Below are 19314 nucleotides of genomic sequence, written 5' to 3' on the forward strand. Positions count from 1 at the left end.
CAAGGATGGAATGGTCCTCGGCTAACTAATCTTTAGGAATTTAACCAGGTGGCGAGACCTTGTAGTCTGTATGAGACAATGGCCCATCCCCTTTCTGTGAGCGCTTTTGTGAATATCGGTATGTCCTCATGAGCGTGTCAAATCAAGCTCTTTGGAAGGGATGTGACGAGTGTGATGTCGTTACTGTGCTCCTGGAGGAAGCTGAACACGGTTAAGATCTCGTCTGTAAGGTTCATGTGCGAAGGCATAGCTGTGTAGGTCTCTGTTGGTAGCCCCACAAAACAATATTTTGTCCCTTTGAAGATGCGGCAAAGTGTGGCCGAGGGGCTGTTGAATTGAGAATGACGTAGCTTATTAGCCAAATCTATGGCTGCAAAGTATTTACCAGTTGTTCATTAGATAGAATTAGTCATTTCAGTAATGGCATGGGGGCCTTAATGGATGTGGCCTCAGCATTAAGGTTGCAGTAATCCATCACAAGACGCCATTCATTCTTTCCAAGTTTAAGCACAGGCTAAACTCGGTTATTAAATAATGAAGCAGAGAGGGTAATCACTTTTTTTCTAAATAGGTCTATTATGTGGGTTTCAAACCTCTAAGGCCCTATTTCAACTGGGTCATATTAACTGCTTTAAGTAATGGACAGGGAAGGTCCACGTGGTCTCATTTTGGCAAATGGTAAGTGATAGAAAATTCAATGTTAACTTATTACGCATTGGGTCAGAGCATGCATGCCTAGTTTGGGGTATTTTAGGGTAATGGGTGTTATGGCTATGGGGAATTTAGGCAAGGTAATTGTTCTGACTATTCTGGTAAGGCACACCCATTAGTCCTCCTTACGTGTTCTGAAATGTCTTCAGTAACTCCCCTCATATTAGAGGGGGGCACCTTGTGTAAATTTAAGGGAATCCCTATGTGTAACTCTAATTTGAAGCTTAGTATTGATGAAAGCCGTGAAAAGTTTGATAATTGGTGCACTTCAGCAGATGTTAAAAGTTAATTCAGAACCCAGGTTGTAAAGGTGCAAAAACCAATTAGCAACCTTTTACCTTTTTTGTTTTTGTGTAAAATCTTTATTAAGTTTTAGATTTCTAATAGGGTCAAATTGTGGACCTCTGCTTCAGCTTTTTGATTCCTTCTCCTGTATTCATTTTTTTTTTCTTTTGGTGATTGCTATATACAGTTTGTTGGGTGGGATGAAGTCCTCTCTACCCTTCTCATATTTATAAGTTACTTCTTCCAGAGAGTAAATCCATATCATTAGGGTTAGGGTCTCCCTCATGGCAGCGGTTCCTTTATAGGTTTTAAGGACCATGGACTTGAGTCTAATTTGAATTAATCTCTTAGATATGCCGTGCGAGAGCCTTGAATGCTTCCCCCAATAACCCCGAAGGTCAAGGTATTTCTTTGGCCAGCAGTGACAAAGCAGCAGTAAAGGCATTTTGCAGAATCCTAGTGGGCCACCTGCTTTTACAGTGTGAACCACAGCGTTCCACGTGGTGACCGTTCTTCCTGCACATAAGTGGCCACCAATGTACTCACATTTTACACAAAGTACCAGTATTTCCCAAGCACTCTCTAGAATGGAAGCAAAGTCTGATTGAGACAAACAACCAATAGTCACAGGGCGAGTTGTTCCCCTGAACCTAGTGGAATCTAGACACACAAAACTGAGACACACATATAGGTCTGGACCAAGACACATGACTCAGGGCTCTTGCATTCCTTTTCTTAAATGCCAGTTATCAAACCTTCCAACTTAGTTCACAGAAATCTGTAACAGACTTGGTAGGGCTCAGCAAAGACAGCACAAGCAGCACAGCTCAAAGCACAAGCTCGCTAGTGGGCAGCGACTCAAAAAACAAGCTACCCAGCAGCAGAGCCAGTTAGTGAACCGAAGAGGGAAAAGACCCCCAGCGTTGGTGGTCATGGTCTAAACGCTCTGCTTGTTGTGCCACTTGCCGTGGTCGTCCCAGAGAAGACGGGGACCCATCCACGACCTGGTGCAGATGTTGAGACTGATGATGCTCCACAGGCACCAAGTGGGTATGAAAAGGTTTAAAACTCACACAACGAGCCTTTCTGGGGAGATCAATGTGGGCTCCCAAGCAAGTCTAGAAATGGCTCGAGAGCAGGAAAAGGAGACCAGATTGGTTTTTTGTTTTTGTTTTTGTTTGTTGTTGTTGTTGTTGTTGTTGTTGTTTTATGGTGGCTTGGAGGTGGGGCTGGGTGTGGGTTTCCATGCACAAGCTAGGGTTTATGTGGTTTAGGTTTAAACTTCCCCCTGGCCCCAAGGGTAGGAGTACTCAACCTTTCTTATTAGCATGTATGAGATATGGGGCAGAAGATGAAGTGGGAATGGTGGGTTTTGAAAGCCATCAGCATCAAACATCAAAAAGGGAATAAGACTCCATTACAAAGCTACATTAAGAGTATAAGACTCATTTGGCTTATGTTTTTAAGGGGAAGCAATTTGATATTTCAGGATTTTTAAAAGGCTGAAAATTTATTTCTGAGATACTATCATCAGGAATTCCCAGTAAAAATATATATTAGAATATGGGAGGGGTGCATTTTCAAACTACACCTTCTCCCTCCACCTCAGTCCCTCTCATGTCTCCAAGGAGACTCTGATCCATACCCTATGACCTCCTTAAAAATAAAACCGCATTGAGCCATGGTTACCAGTAGAAGTAAGTGATATGGTTTAGGGCAGGAGAGAGAAATATTTGCATTACTACTTAAAAGAAGGGTCATGGACACATGGATCACTTTAGACCCTTGACTTTCTGTAGTGTCCCCTCACTGTGTGTAGTTTGAACTTCCTGCTGGTACCAGCTTCTCACCCTTCCTTGTAATGGTGTACCTTTATGATGCTCCCTCTACTTGCAAGGCCCTTCAGCAACGAGATCTCAACTAGAAGTAGTCTTTTCTCAAACACTTGGCACTCCATTTCTATCTTGCACCATTCATCTTATTCTTCAGTATATTTGTAATATTTTTTATGTACCTTATCTCTCCAGCCAGACCACAAGCTACCTGACTACGAGATTCATGATTGATTCATCTTTGCATTCATTATTCATACAATGACTGCTAATAATAATAAACAGTGGGTGTCTTATACACGTTTGAGTGAAATAATCAATGAATAGCATCTCAGACCTTAATATTCCATGAAGATATGCAATGGCATTATAGTTATAACCAGGTAAACTGAGTAAATCAAAGAAATTCCTAGTATTATCTGTAGAAGAAAGACATGCATTTGATATATACATACACTCATGCGAACTCTTCATGTTATCAATCGGTATTTCAGTTACTAAATAATGAGCCTTGAGGTATATGTGCAGTCTTCCTAGTAGGAAGCATCATTGTGAATGAGTTTTGCTTCTGCCCCTCTAGCAAGTCCACTCTTCTGCCAACAGGCTTTTAGATTAAGAAACTGAGCAGTGTTGTTGCATCACCATTACAGGTCTGAAATCTCCCCCAGTGTTAACTTGAAAAATGCGCATCAGTTCACCATGAGGGAAAAGAAGCCTTTGCCCCCTACAGTGGAAGTCACATTTTCTGAGCACCTCACTTTCTGAATTAGATACTTCCACATACACTGCCCCATTATCTTTTAATCCTCACAACAGCTCTTTAAAACAAACTGTCATTTCATCTTACCAGGTGAGAAAACTTTAGCTCAACAGAGTGACAATAGCTAATAAGTGACCCAAGGTCAGACTAATTGGGATAAACAATTGGACCAAGGTGGGGTTGATTACCAAGTGCAGGTTTTTTCTACTACTCTTATGTAAACACAGAATTATAGCAAGAATTATACAGAAACACCAGGAGGAAACTCAACCACAATTCTAGATGATTAAAAAATTAATTAAAATCATAGAGCCAGAAGGGAATTTTAGTGATGATCTAGCCCAACCTCCTTATTTTATAGACAGAGAAACTGGTACAGAGGTCTGGTCACCTGAGGCCACACGGCTAGTTAGGAGGCAAGGCTGTGATTCAGACCCACACCAAGTCCAGTGACCTCCCTAGTAGAGCACACTTTCAGTCCCAGAGCTGCCTCGCCAGCTTGAGTTAGCCAGGGTACAATGAATATTAATTATATTGACAAGAGAAAGCCGTAAATGTGGAGTCTAAGAGTGTATTTTGCTAAACAGCCTCCTACCTCACTATACTTGTAAAACTCACCCAGACATCTCCTGTTGCATACTTGTAATTCGTTTGGAGATCTCTTGAGATGCTGCACGTCCTGAGTGCAAATCAGCAGCCCAGTCAGGTGCAGGGTAGAGCGATGACTTTCACACTAGGCTCTGCCTTCCATTGCCCCCTACAGAGCTGGGTAACACTTCACCTTTAAGAGGCCATTAATTGGTACTGCATTACAAGTACAACTACTTAAGCATTACTGGCCTTGCCCACTGGAACACTGTAAGTCTTAAGCCATTTATCCTGCTGATTGGAATAATGGAGTGCCCCTCTGTGGACTGTCTCCAGCTGGAGTGAACATCGGTATCGACCCTCACAATCATTAAGACACTCCTATACCTGGTCTTTGAGGAAGTCCAAGACAATGGAACATGAGATTTCAAAAACTTCAGATAGAAAATACTATGAAATAATTTTTGGGAAATTAGATACATATCATTTATTATTAAATTATTATTTTCTGAACACCTGGCACAGTGCCTGGCTCACAGTAGGCACTCAATATAATATTGAATGAATCAATGCTCCAAAACCTTAAATTCTATATAATTACTCAGAATGATAAAGCAGGGGCTTAACCAACCTGTAAGTCTTTTGTCTATCCTTAGTTATACACACACACACACACACACACACACACACACACCACACACATACACACTTCATAAAAGGGCTTGCCAGAGATTATCTTTTTATCCAATCAATATAAGGGGCTTTTTAGGAAGACTCAGGTTATGGGAGGGCCCATCATCACCATCAGGTAAATACACAGCCAATTAAGAACTGAGGACATCCTCTGTATGAGACACAATATTATGGCTCGTAGCTAGATATTAAAGTTAGCCCTCCATAAAACTCAGATATATGGACCAATAATGGCAACACAGTTATCTATACAGTAATAGAAACATGATATAGGTAGAGGTATAGTAAAAAGGAACAGGCGATCAGATTTATTTGTATACTTGTGGCTAAGGGGAAGAAATGCCTAAGAAAGGTTTTGGCTGCCAGACAGGAATGTGTAAAATAGGAAAGCGGGAGGTATTGTTTGGAGTGGTTCGGCAGCCTTACGCTACTCTTTTGAACAACTCAATAAAGAAGAGAATAACAGCGTTCGCTTATCGAGTATCCTAAGAACTGTGCCGGGCATTTTCACATCTGCGATCTCCCATCTGGTACCCTTCTTGGGGGCAGGGACGCTTTTCATCATTTTCCAGAAGAGGAAGGGTTAAATCACTTGCCCGTGGCCACATGGCTACTGAGACGGAACTGGACGATAAGCAATGCTGTACGTCAGTGGTTTTCAGAAAGCCTTCTGAGGATCCACATGACTGGGACACAGGTTAGGTGAGGGTTGCGAAAGACTATTTGCTAGGCCTACAAACCGGATGCAACCGGAGCAGCTGCTCCTCGATCTATGTTACATATGGACTTGCATGTAAGGCTTTATTTGAATAAGGATACTGCTGGTTTAAAAAAAAAAAAAAAACTGCTATAACTGAGCAAATTAGTTTCTCGGGGTTATACTCTGCAATTTAGTCAACATGGTAGATAATTGAAAGCTGACTGTACTAAACACATTCACATTAAAGAAACGAAAACGTTCAGACCACACTCATTTCCATTTGTAGCCAGCAGATACCTACCGGTGCTTGAGAGCTGAGGCATGAGTGGAGTTCAGAGATGGAGAAGATCTGAATGATAAATACTAATAATGGTAGCAGTTCCTTCCAAAAGCATCAGCAACTAGAGAACCCTGGGCCTAGTTTACATCAAGGCAACCATAATATTCATTTCTCTGCTGCAAACCATGTGCCAAAGGCATCAGCCACTGTTACTGCTTCAGCAAGTCCCCCACTGACAGCAAAAACAAATCTCCCGCTGCCAGCTGCTACCGCAGAAAAGTGGCTCTAATAACTAGTGGAGTCATTTGTGATTCACTTTTAATTGGATCAATTTCCTCTCAAGTATACAGTTTTTGAAAACCGGGTGTAATTTCATAATCAGATGATCTAGTTCAGCTAGATCATGCTGGGCTTTCTCCAGGTGAAAAGCACGAGATAAACTAGTTCATCACTTTAATTATTTCCCTTCCTATCCTTCAGCATCTATTACAACAGAAGCCAAAAAAAATCCCAAAACAAAAACACCACCAGCCACCACCAAAATTCTAATTTTGAGTAGCTCACTTGGCAAATTTTGCTTCCGTGAAAACAAGGTAACACTTCTCTGGCTTGCCATAAGCCTTGCACTCAAAGAGCAAGATATGTTGCTTAGTAAATGCCAAAACTTGAGGAATGTTGTCACAAATTCCCTCACCGATTTCTGGTCTTAAGAGGACAAGGCTTCTTCCTTTTTTGAACTATAATTATAAGGATAAAGCAGATGCTGGAAGACTCAGTTTAGAACAGGATGTTGGACACTTGGAGGCTGGTTCCGTACACCGGGTGTGGCAATAAGATCTGGATTATCCTTACATAATGGTACTTTTTGGGCTGAATTTTAACCTGGGTAGATCCTCGATGCTTTCAAGGAATGCAACGTCAGACATGGAAACAAAACAGCTTGGTACCACTTATCCCTCTGCTCACCTCCCAAACCCCATATTTAATTAAAAAATGAACACCAGTGATGACGAAAAACAGTTATCACTTATTTAATGCTTGAGAGAGGAATAGAAATTAACCCTGAAACCAAATATCATACACTCACTTGAGGAAAATACAGAATAAGGACCCAACAGTTTTTTTGTTTTACTAATGAAATGACACGTGTCCACCTCCCCACTGTGTTGGCCTTGGCCCGTGTTTTACAATTCCAGACAATTCTCGGCACAGGTCAGTGGAAAGAGGTAGTACGAAAAACGACGAGCTCTACAGACTATCCAAGAGTGTCTGCTGACTATGTTGGCATTTGTTTGACCCCATCTTCCTATACTTTGGCATAATTCTAATCCATAAGCTCCTTAAAAAAAGACGAGCAATTTCCAGACTAAAGTCTTCAACGTTAATGGACTAGAGTCAATCCATTCTCTGTCACATCTGCAATTAGAGACCATTCCAAGATGGCATAAAACCCCCAGAGCCGAGAGGTGGTGCGTCCCAAAGGGCACTAAATGAATGAGCTTTCAACTGCTAAAGGTGATCAGACCTGAGACATTGTGCCACAAGGATATGATGTCTGAAATGTCACTGAAAGATGGAGCAGATCCCACTGGAGCATGCACACTGAGTGCAGCAGAGCTGAAGAGAAAGTGTCACAGATGAAACACCCTATAATTGGAAGAGTCATCAAAGCCAAAAGAGAGGAAAATCAGCAAGGGTTCAATACAAGGGCAAATTTCAAATCAAGGGCAAAAGGCTCTCTACTGAATGAAGCCTTGGAAGGGCCTAAGTTCTAATCGGACTTCAGCTAACCCCATCATGGGTCCCGTTGGGAAAGTGCATCTGCTAAAGCTCTAAACTGAGGGGGGAAATAATGCAAATAAAAAACTAAGAGCTTCTAAAATTCTAGGACTAGCCAGTTGGAATGAGGACATAAGCCAGGTCTACTTTACGGTATCACCAACAACCAAGGAATAAGGGAAGGGAAGTTGCTGGGAAACAGAAGAAACTGGTATTTCTCATCTCCTAAGGGGTGGAGTATCTTCTCAGGTGGTAACTGTAAATCTTGATGCAATGATCCCAACAGTCCAAGACCAGCAGCTGCCCCTTGGGAGTGAGGGCGATGCCCACTGGGCAAGTGAGCCCCTCTCGAATAAGGACACTGTAGCCCCCACCCTTAGGAAAGTGGAGAATTTCCTTGCGACTACTATCAGCCACGATGAGATCACCACGAGCATCCACACACATGCCAGCGATGCAGCGGAAATCCTCGTTCTCCGAGAAGAAGTGGCTAATCTGGCGCCCCAGCTGCCCATCAGGGCCCACGGAGCCGATGGAGAAGCCGCCCTCCAGGTGATGCTCATTCTGCCGATTCTCCAAATTGAGGCCCAAGCCCTGGGTGAAGTAGACGGTGCCCTCAGCGTCGCAGGTGACAAACTTGGGCCGCACGGCACTGCAGAGGCAGCAGTATTTGACCACCCCGGTTCCGCGGTCAACAGTGAAGCACCAGAGCTTTCCACCTTCCACATCGGTCACCACAAACTGGCCAGAAGGAAGGGCCGTGATGCCCCAGGGTTTGCTCAGATGGCTCCGGTGACATGCCACGCAGTGGCCATCCAAGGTGTAGACCTTGAGAGAGTTGTCATAGCTGTCAGTCACGCCAATCAGCCCATGGCAGTTCATGGCCACCGAGAGAGGAGTGAGATTGGGCAAATCAGCCCCGAGGAAGCTCAGCACAAAGCTATCGATGCCGCTGGGGCTGCGGCGGATCTCCTTCAGGAAGCCTTTGCGGGTGAAGACTTGTATGCGGTAGTTGCCACGGTCAGCAACCAGCACCTCGCCTTGGCTGGTCACGTAGAGGCTGACGGGAAGGTTGAACATGCCTGGAGTGCTGCCTTTGGCCCCCATCTTCTTGAGGAATAGACACTGCTGGATACTGGAGGCTGTCTCGGAACCCCGCTGCTTGGCGGGTGAGGCCCTCGGGCTGGCAACCACTTCCTCGGGGCTCAAGTCCATCTCTCTGAATGTAACAGAGGTAGAGGCAGCAGAGGCTGCAGCCTCCATGGCCCAGGAATCTTCCATGTTGACGGTCCGGGGCTTCTTAACAGCCTGCCCGATCTGGAGGGGGCCAACGTGGCCGACCTTAAGGAGCTCCACATCCTGCAGGGTGAGCTCCCGGGGCAGGCTGGCAGTGAGCTCTGGCTCCTCCTCATCAGCCGTCTCCTCCAGGAGCGCTACATCTGCCTGCTTGATCTTGGCCAGGAAGTAGTCACAGCGAGACACAGCCTGCACCTCCGCGATGTTAAGCAGGTAGCTCTGCTCCTCCACCACTTGACTATTGGCTTTTTCGACCTCGGCCAAGGAGCCTGTGAAGAACTTCCGAGAGCGAGCCAGCTCTTCCTGGACCCTGCGCTCCTCGTGCCCGTACTCCTGGAGAACCGCCTTATACCTTGCCTGCAGGTCCTTGGACACACCTTCCAAGGCGACCTTCCGCCGCTGCAGCTCCCCCATCAGCTCCCGCAGGTGGGCCAACTTCTCACCAAAGGCCCGACGCCGCTCCTCGGCTGCCTCTTTCACGGGCAGCGTACAGTGGCCGGGAGGCTGGTGGTCCGCCTCGCGGCAGGGCTCACACAACACCACGCCACAGCTCCGGCAGAACTGCCGGGGCAGCCGCCGCCCACAGGACCGGCACATGAGCAGCCCCACGGCCTCGCTGAGCCCGGCTGTGTCGATGATCTTCAGCACCGTCAGGTTGTCTGTCAGCTGCGCCAGGCTGGTTATGCGGGTAATCTTGCTGCAGAAGGGACAGCGGACACCATTGATGCTGCTGGCCAGCAGCTTCTCCAGGCACTGGCGGCAGATGGTATGGCCGCAGTGCAGGAGCTTGGGCCGCAGCTGCTCCTCTGTGAAGGACTCCATGCAGATGGGGCATTCCAGCACTTCCCGGAGGGCGTCCAGGTTCAGGTGAGAAGCTGCTGCTGCAGCCATTGCTCTTCCTCTGAAGGGTCCTGCTAGCACAGCCCAGAACCGAACAGCTTAGGATTCATGCTCCGGACGGCCAAGTTCTGCTAACGAGAAAAAGGAGCTTATTACCCCATCGCCTATATGAAGAAACATTTAGACAACAGCTGCCATCACTCATCCAGTCATTCACCTAACAAATATTTATTGACATCTACTTTGTGTTAGGGGAACAAAACAGACGAGGAATCGTACAGTAGATAGAAATTCAGGTTCTGGAGTCTCTTGATACTTAGTTGTGTGACCTGAAGAAAGTGACCTAAACTTCCCAAAGCTCAGTTTCCCCACCACCCAGCTATAAAGTTGAAATAATAATGGTGTCTACTTTTATATGGTTTTGGGGAGGGTTAAATACCATGATGAATATGGTGCACTTAGTATAGCGCTAGACAAGTAATATGCTAGATAAATATTAGTGATTATTTTTTTCATATTTTGTGAGGCCTGCAACTCATGATTTATTTTAGGAGAAAGGCACAGAAAAATTACGTACAGGAAAGGATGACACGTGAAGTTCTGCAGGAGCACAGTGGGCAGAGTAAGGGACTCTACCTCAGGAAAGGCGGGGAAGGCTTCCTGGAAGCAGTGACATTCCTGAGCCATGTCTTGAAATAAACAGGGCAATGAGGGATAAAGGCATTTTAGAGAAAGAAAACTGAGTGAAAGCATGAAGTTTGTCATGTCATGTTTAGGGCCCGAGGAATCCTCCAGAGAAAGAATTATGACTAGCAGAATCTTACATCAGAAAGATACTTGTATTTCCCATTCATCTATCTGCCTAAATACTCACTAATCCACCCACCTAAGACTAGGTATCATGGACTATACTAGATACTAAGGTTTTCAGGACACAAATTCTGCCCTTCAGATGCTCAAACCTTAGGAAAAGAGACAAAGAATACAGGTAAATAGTAATCAAGGCAGAAAGTAGTACAATCAATGAGATATAATCTCAGTTTGATGGAGGATAAGAGGGATTCACTCTAATTTGAAGGGAAATGGATTTTTCTGAGGGGAGGACAACATTTGATAGGGGCCTAGAAGGATGCACAGGTATGTGGATATGGAGGAAAAGAAGTACCAGGCAAAGGGCACAGTCTTAACAAAGGTTAGAAAGCACAGGAAAGACACAAATTCAGTGAATCAGAACACACAATGTAATATATATATATTATATAATAACATATAATATATATATATGATACTGTTGAATTGTACACTTGAAACTTATTTGATTTTATTAATGTTCACTCCAATAATTTTTAATAAAAAAAGAGAATAGAGAACACGTAGCCTCTGGATTTGTTTCCTCATCTGTAAAATGAGAATACTGTCTTCACAAGGTCAAAGTAAGCATTCAATGAGATATATGTAGTGTACAAAATGCTAAGATTTCGATCAGCACCAAAAAGTTCTTAAATAAGTTTTCTTTCCTCTCATCCTTAGGTTAAAATTGTGGGAGAATATAGTGGGTTTATACTAACTCGTTTGGAAATTGGGGGATGATTATAAGAAGACTTCAGAGTCAAAATGAGACCTCTGACCTTCATTTTGATGGGCACAGTGAAGTAATGCATGTTTTGGAGCAGAAAACTGACATGAGCAAGGCTTGAACGTAGTGGGGGAAAGGGCAGAGAAACTAGTTTGGAAGCTACTGCAGAAGTGCCTGGTTGGAAGAATTGGAGAGCCTTAACTAGGGAGCAGGTGGTGGAAATGAAGAGAAGATACGTTTGAGCAATATTCCAGAAGTACATACTCAGTACGATTTATAAACTGAGTGGATTAGGGTGGGGAAGTGGTGGAGCTAAAATAGCCAAAGACTCAAGCCCAGATGATTTAAAAAATGGTGGTACTTTAACAAGACAGTTTATTTTAGGACTGGAACAACCCCTGCTTCACGAAGTACACGCCATGCCTACTCCCACCCTCCTCGATCCACATATGCTCATGAAGTAGAACCACAGAGATTGCAGGGCTCTGCAGCCTTATGTCACTGTCAGTTTATACCCCAAATTAGAAAGAATAGATTTAGCAAGGTGAGGCACAGGGATAAATGCGGCTCTTCTTAAATGCGAATCCTACAGCTGTGCCAGCGCAATCTCGTGATTCCCAGATGCAGATGGTCAGCCATCGAGGAGGGAGCAGAGGGCGACTTAGCTTGGTTTGTAAGGACAATGCAGCAAGCTGAGGAAAGCTTTGCAAATGTCATCATTGGAGAAGGAGAGTCAATGCCCAAATATGCATTACAAATTTCCTCTATATTTAGGTGTAGATTGCAATCTGACAAATCTTCAGCAACAGACATGCACAATTTATCTAACATCAATCCCACCTCCCTGAAATCTGCTCTTATACTGGATGGGAAACAGTACACATCTAGTACCTACTCCATGCTAGATACCATGCAAAATGCGTCATATAATCTCATTTGGTCCTCATAATGACACACTGAAGTAGGTACTACTTTTTATCCTATTTTACAGATGAGGAAAGGAAACTAAGGCTCAGAAAAACTAGCTTGAGGTCACACAGCTCAAACATGGTAGAACCCTGTAGAACAGATATCTTTAACTTTGCTTAACTCGGCATTACTTCAAGCTATTTTTTTTTTAAACTGTCATATTACACTTATTAACAAATGCTCTCTAGACTGTACTCTGGGAAATGCAGCCTTATAGCATATAATTTCCTCCACAAGGAAGAAAGAACCATAATATCGTTATGATATTTAGCTGCTATAGAATGGGTTACTTTGATTTATTAGCTGAGGGACCCATTCCCATATAGCAGACTTGCAACCGGTTACGACTCAAATCTATGCCTCAGTAAAACATGACATTAGCACATATCATGAACCTATAAGGTCTCACGTCAATATCTGAAACTGACTGCCGAATTCTTACATGGCATGAGTCTGGGGGTAATAATAATAATAATAATAATAATAATAATAATAAAACCACTGATAGAAACCTGAACTCGGGATCCATGCAAACATTCTCAATTCTAAACCAATAAAATAGCTTTAGTTCTCCCACCATCGCAACAGATTGAGGGGAACATTTGGTGTTTGGATCCAGAGCATGTTACCTTACAATGCAAAGGGACATCTGTTCTTCTCAGAGCTGGCACTGCAGACTGGCTAATTACACAAGTCTGCCAACTTGTAAAAATACCAACACAATTTTCCCCCAGCTTTCTGGATATCATACCACCTCCTTCAGTTAAAAAGCTTCTTGCCTCCTTATCCAAGCTATCTACTCTGCAAAATTAACTTAGCATGCCCACATCCACACCTCGAGTCATCTCAGGTGTTTGAAGCTTCGCTAGGCTCTTGTAGGCAGAAGACGATGTCAAGGATTCCTTCCCCGAAGCTGCCATGCTTTGCTAAGGTAACGTGAGTTCCCATCACTAAAGCCTCAGGCGTGGCGATAGCCTCAGACCTGTATAAAGCCTGAACCATGTCTCCCATTTCTATGGCCTAAGCAGACAGAATCCTCGCATGATACAGCGCTATGTGACATACAGTCCCTCTCCTCCAGAAGGATTTATTAACACTGAGAAGGATTCAGATGGAAAGTCAATTTGAACTCAGTTCCCCAGAAAAGACTTACACAGATGAAAGGAACTCTTACCAGCCCATTTTCTGCTAGCTGTAAAATCTAAAACCAGTGAGAATGAACCCCAACATGTTATTTATAATCTTGTTTGTCTTCATGATACTTTGAACATGTTTCTTATTCGTTTTGTACTGTTAACTCCTGACCTCTCATCTTACCTCACCTATTTATCCCCTCTGCCCTTTGACCTCATGATTAATACTGTACATCCCATAGATATTAGCCCAGCTTTTCAGCCCCAGATGAGACTCTACCCCTTAAGCTGTGTTTGCTCCAGCTGCCTGCCTTAAGACTCAGGAACATTTTATAGTCATACTCTAACCTGGTCTAGCCACTTCTGGTGCCAGCAGGCTTTCCCTAGTCCATGATATAAATAACCCAGAGTAGCAGGAACACACAACAGAACAACCATGAACCCCGAAGTGTGACAGAACTGGGATCAAATCAGCATTGTCATTTAATGTGAGGTATCTAATCTCACTAAACCTGTCTTCTGTATAAAAAGGCTACTGTGACAACTAGGGATAATGCATATAAAGTGCTTAGCCTGGAAACAGGCAGGTGTGTGCTGAAAGACTGTCACTAAAATTATGATAAATAGCACTCAAGGACAGTATTAATAATAACTAGTACTTATATTAACAAACCATTCAGTTTACAAACTGCATTTTGAAAGGATGAAGAATCCTTCCATGGCTTGTAAAGCTAACCTCTCTAGTTCTCAGTTTATCTAAGAAAAAGTGCTTGAAAATAGTATCTTCCTCACGAGGCTATTGTAAAGATTAAATGAGATTATGTGTACAAAGTACTTAGTACAGTACCGAGCAAGGTATACAATTTACTGTACAGTAAGTGATAGTGGCAGGGGCAGTGGCAGCGGCCGCCACCTAGCCAGTGAATGAGTAGCTAACAGGCGCTTTTCAATAGGCAGACCCTACCCAAGCTGTCAGATATAGACATTACGAAAATAAAAACTCTGCCTACAGCCATGTCACCCTGAACGAGCCCGATCCTGTCTCATCTTGAAAGCTAAGCAGGGTCGGGACTGGTTAGCACTTGGATGGGAGACCACCTAGGAAGACCAGGTGCTGTAGGCTTAAAAAATAAGAGATTGTAAACTGACAAGGTCCTTGCAATCTGTGAGGTCAACCAAGGGTTGCCTCGCCTTCAAAAAAAAAAAAAAAAAAAAAAATCTGAGCCTTCCTTGAAGATTGTTTTACCTGATCTCAGAATCAAAGGGTTAGAGATGACCTAAGAATTCAAATCTGCATCCATGGTTGAATCCCTACAATGGGGCAGTTCTCTAGACACCTCTACTTCCTATACCTCAACCAGCTCCTTAGAGGCTTAGGCCCTGAGCAAAACCGGAGAACTTTAAGCAATTAAACAAATCTTTACTAAGCACCTACTATGAGTCAAGCCCATGAAAACACTGGAGATATAATTTTGAGCTCATGAATGGAGCTCTTCACCTAAAAACATGAGCAAATATGTAAAGTAGTACATTTCTTTTCGCAAGACAGAGGTCTATCCTACTAAAGACGTGCTGCCCTGGTTTGAGAGGGTTTTCTGCAAGGCTTACCTCATTTCCTTTCATGACAGCTTTCTGAACTGCATTTATTCCTCCTGCATTTGAATCTCCGTGCCACAGTGATCGCTATCTGGGAGTGGCTAGCAAGACCGATGTTAAGAAAGTCAGTGAGATCCCCACAGGGCACCCAGTCTTCTGTGGGGGAGAGGGTTCTGAAGTTTACAAGGAGCACGTAAGGCACCTGCAAACAGCTGGGCTAAACTCATCAGGTGGGGGCTTATAGGAAAACGTAGGATTGACCTCAAAGCTGTACCAGCCCTGGAACATGTAAAACAACCTAGAAGGAAAGGCTTATGGGAAAGGAAACTTTAGCTAAATTATGCCAAAGACAGGTTAAATCGATAAGAGAGTTAACTGGAAAAATGCTTGTCTATTCCATCCTTCCTCTAAAATTGAAGGGCCTAGAAAGATTCCCTTGCATCCTCCACAAACATTTGGGCCATATCAATGCTGCCGATGTGACTCAAAGAATACAGGACAAGGGAAAAGTCAACGGTTTTTCCTCAGGGGACCTCCAACTCGACTCACTCAACTAACTCTTTCAGTTTTTCTCTGCATATAACACATGTTCATTTAATCATGAAGTTTTGATTAAATGATCAGGAAGCAGATCCTGGGAAAGGTACAAGGGGGGATGGGAGTTTGGTGGAGCCTAGTTGGGGCTGCTTAGGGTCACTAAAGTGTGGCAGAGCAACACTCAGTTTCTTTCCAGGGTTCCTTTCTGTCACAATTGCTGCCTCTCATAAAACTGCCATTTACTGAATGCCAGGCACGTTTTATACATTGTCTTATTCTCATAATAACTATGTGAAGTATGTGTTATTCCTCTTTATAAATAAGGAAACCAAGGCTCAGAGAAAAGCAACCTGTCCAAGGTCTCAAAACTGGTAGTAGAACTTAGGTTCAAATCCAGGTATGTCCACTCCCAGCCATAAAACCACGTGGACTCAAAAGACGTGTGACAGCTCCCTAGCTGATTAGGCTCTAGGCAGTCTGGCCGAGAGGCTGGTAAAGGCACCGAGGAATAATTTTTTATACCTGATCTAGCAGAAGCACATCATGGAGGGCCTTGTAAATCTGACTACTATCTACTCTCCGGACATAAGTGTGTGGGTTCTTTAGCACAGGAAAAGGCTTTCTGATAAAACTAGTATAATGTAACTTGGAAGTCAGACAGAGCCAGGCTTGCATCCACGCTTTGCCACTCGCTATTTACGCTTGGCGAAATCACTCAATAGTTTTCTCATCTGTAAAATGAAAATAACACCTAGATCATTGGCAGGATTAAGCGAGATAAATGCACATAACAGGCAAGCAATAAATGGTAGTTATTCATATTTTTAATAGATTGAGGCTAAGAGCAAGCACTTATCCAAGATCACTTAGTAAATTAGCAGTAGAGGGAGGGTTTTGACTTCAAGCCCCTGATTCCCAAGCTGATTCAATTTCCATTACATTCAGTCCTTAAGGGTGTGTGTGGATATTCCGGCTAAGTCTCTTGCCTTCTGCTCCAGTCCTACTATGTTCCAGAACTTGCTTCAGCAATGCTATAGCTAGTCCTGATGCTGACAGAACAAATGCTGTTTTTCTGTCCCAGGGGGGAAAGAAGACCCAAAAAGGCCATTCAGAACAATAGTTATGACTTTTCAGCCTCGGTGCCTTCTGTGCAGTATTTTTTTCAAGCCAATGGCCTCCATATCTCACCTTCGAGTCCCTTACACCTCATCTTGTCTAACCTAAAGCTCCTTATCTACCCCACTGGTCCTGGTCTAAGAGCAAATCAGGAACAAAGTCCAGGGCTACTCCCTACCTAACCAGATAGATTTATCCCCTTTAGAGTTCAAGCTGATATTCAGCAATACTCACTGGGCAATCCTTTCATTAGAGGAGAATTGGCTGAGATAATAAGACCGAGTAGGTCCAACAAGGACAAAACAAGGCAAGAGAATATACAGGGTTACAGAGATCTGAATACGAGCCTATGTCTGCCATTCCTAGCTATGGAACCTTAGACAAGTCACTTCCTAGACTTTAGTTTCCTTATGTGTAAAACTTGATATAGTAGAGCCTACTTAGTAAGGCTATTATGAAAACTAAGTAAGAAATTAGGCATAAAAATTTTTAATTACTAAATTTTGAGCACTTACTAGGCACTCTGATTTACTTCCCTGAATCCTCACATTAAGCCTGTGATGTAAGTCCTGTTGTAAACCCCATTTTACAGGTGAAGAGCCAAGGCACAGGGAGGTGAAGAAACTCATTCAAGATCACAAAGGCAGGAAGAGATAGAGGCAGGATGTGAATCCAGGATATTTGACTCTAAGCAGGTTCCTCAACTTGGGCACTACTGACATTTTGGAACAGATCATTCCTTATTACGGAGGCTGTCCAGTGCACCGAAGGATGGTTAACCACATCCTTGTGTCTATCCACTAGAGGCCAGTAGTACCCCACACCGCAACTGTGACAACCAAAAATGTCTCCAGACGCTGCCAAATGTCCCCTGGGGGACAAAATCAACCCCAGTTAGGAACCACTGCTTCAGAACATGACGCAGGACTAAAATGCTCAATACATAGGAGTTCTCTCCCAGCCCAAACATTTCATTCAGAGAGCCACTGCCTCTTTGAGCTGTAATGGAGCTTATATAAATTCAATCTACTTATTTAACTAACTGATGAGGAAAATAAGACTTGAAGTCATGTTCCACTCATTCCCTGGAGGCCTTACATACTATTATCACAGCTTGAAGGGACAAGCAAATGGGAGCTTAGGAGATGACCTGGCATAGTTTCCTGCTTCATGCCCCCTTTTACCATTCCTTCCCCCATCCCCCATCCTACCATTTTTCAGCAGGCCTGGGTTCACAGTCAAGTAAGTGGCCGTACCATGGCCGCTTCATAATAAGGGATCTTTGATTCATGAGTGGGGGAAATTCAGCCTCTCACAGATAAAGTCAGGCTCCTTCAGAACTCTGAAGATTTATGACTTTGTTGCTAAACCCCTGAACTCTGCTAAACTTCATACACTCCTAGTTTCATACATTACTTCTAGGTCCTTGGGTTCCCCAGAACTCTGCTTCTCATGCAGAGTCTTAGCAGCCCATGACACCAACCCACAAATCAATTTAAAGTACTTTAATTTTATAGCCCAGTTATGACATCCCCACCCCATCACTCAAGCCATCCCAAATCCAGTTCCCAACTCTCTTACAGTACAGAATTCAACCCTTTTGGGCTCTATATCACAAGCCTCACCAAATTCTTCAGTCATGTGCCCCAAATCCCTCTGACATAGATCCTTTAATCTGCTTCCAAATCTCTGCACCCTCCGACCCTGCATTCCAGTTTAACCACCCCAATCCCACACCTCAGATTTCTGCCCTCCCTCAGTCTGAGCCCCCATCTCCTGCATTCCATCAGGCTCTATGCCGTCCTCAAACCCTGCACCTCCCTCTCACACACCCCATGCCATGTGTTGCCATCAAACCTCAGCCAGGTCCCTTCTAGCTAACAAGACACCGCTTCCCACTGATTCCCCGGGAGAACTCGCCCCCTCAGTCTCCCTCAGATTCCATCCAGAAAACGCTTACTCCTTAGCAAATAAGGATAGCCCGACCCTGCTCCCTTTGATCTGGCAGCCCCAAATACCTAGCACCCCTAGATTCCCTCAAATCTTAGATTCCGCATCCCAATTCTCATCAGGGCCCCCAGATTCCTTCGTACTTCCGAAAATCTGCACCCTGATCCCTCTAGGGCCTTCAGACCCCCTCCCATCCCCCAGATGCTGCACCTCATCTCTCTTCAGGGCCCCTACATTACCTCGTAACTCCCGAGATGCTGCACCGCGAGGCTTCTCAGAGCCCCTCACTCCCGTCCCTGAGCTGCAGGCCCTCCGAGCTCCTCAGTCCCATCGAATCCCCTCCAGCCTGCCCCTTACAGCCCCACCCCCACCCCAGTCCTATCCCTTAGATCCGGTCCCCATACCCTGCCATTCGGGAGTGAGCCAGCCGCTGCACGACAGCACAAACCCCCACCCCGCCACTCAGCCCTGGCCCACGACTCCGGCGGCGATCCCTCGTCCCCGACCCTCCTTCCCGCCCCCTACCTGACCGCCCGCGGCTCCGACGCGTCCACCGCCACCAGCCCACCCGCCTGCTGCCATCTGCGCACGCGCCGCCGCGAACCCTTTGGCGGGTGCCAATTCGCAAAGCTACCTGTCTGTCACTGGTCCCCGCCCTCTGAGGCATGCTGGG

The 19314-nt window shown here is 44.5% G+C and overlaps 2 protein-coding genes and 1 pseudogene across 18 annotated transcripts in view; 2 read left to right on the forward strand and 1 right to left on the reverse strand.

Moving 5' to 3' along the window:
• The window catches only part of ASTN2 (astrotactin 2), a 900155-nt gene that overhangs the window by 692268 nt on the left and 188573 nt on the right, over window positions 1–19314 (forward strand). The window lies entirely within an intron of this gene.
• On the reverse strand, window positions 6857–19258 carry TRIM32 (tripartite motif containing 32). 7 transcript variants are annotated; one of them, XM_016152278.2, is made up of 3 exons: window positions 18881–18973; window positions 15051–15194; window positions 6857–9895 (listed from the first exon to the last, which is right to left on the reverse strand). In XM_016152278.2, the coding sequence occupies exon 3, from the start codon at window positions 9813–9815 to the stop codon at window positions 7854–7856; it is 1962 nt and encodes a 653-aa protein (XP_016007764.2). In that variant the 5' UTR covers window positions 9816–9895; window positions 15051–15194; window positions 18881–18973; the 3' UTR covers window positions 6857–7853. The 7 variants fall into 7 exon arrangements, with proteins under 7 accessions (XP_016007764.2, XP_016007774.2, XP_016007756.2 ...); XM_016152288.2 differs by lacking the exons at window positions 15051–15194; window positions 18881–18973 and adding an exon at window positions 19167–19258; XM_016152270.2 differs by lacking the exons at window positions 15051–15194; window positions 18881–18973 and adding an exon at window positions 19167–19254 and having other exon boundaries at window positions 6857–9892.
• Window positions 14447–14565, forward strand: LOC118600786 (annotated as a pseudogene).

Source organism: Rousettus aegyptiacus, unplaced genomic scaffold (assembly GCF_014176215.1).
Source record: "Rousettus aegyptiacus isolate mRouAeg1 unplaced genomic scaffold, mRouAeg1.p scaffold_m13_p_3, whole genome shotgun sequence".
Lineage (NCBI taxonomy): Eukaryota > Metazoa > Chordata > Mammalia > Chiroptera > Pteropodidae > Rousettus > Rousettus aegyptiacus.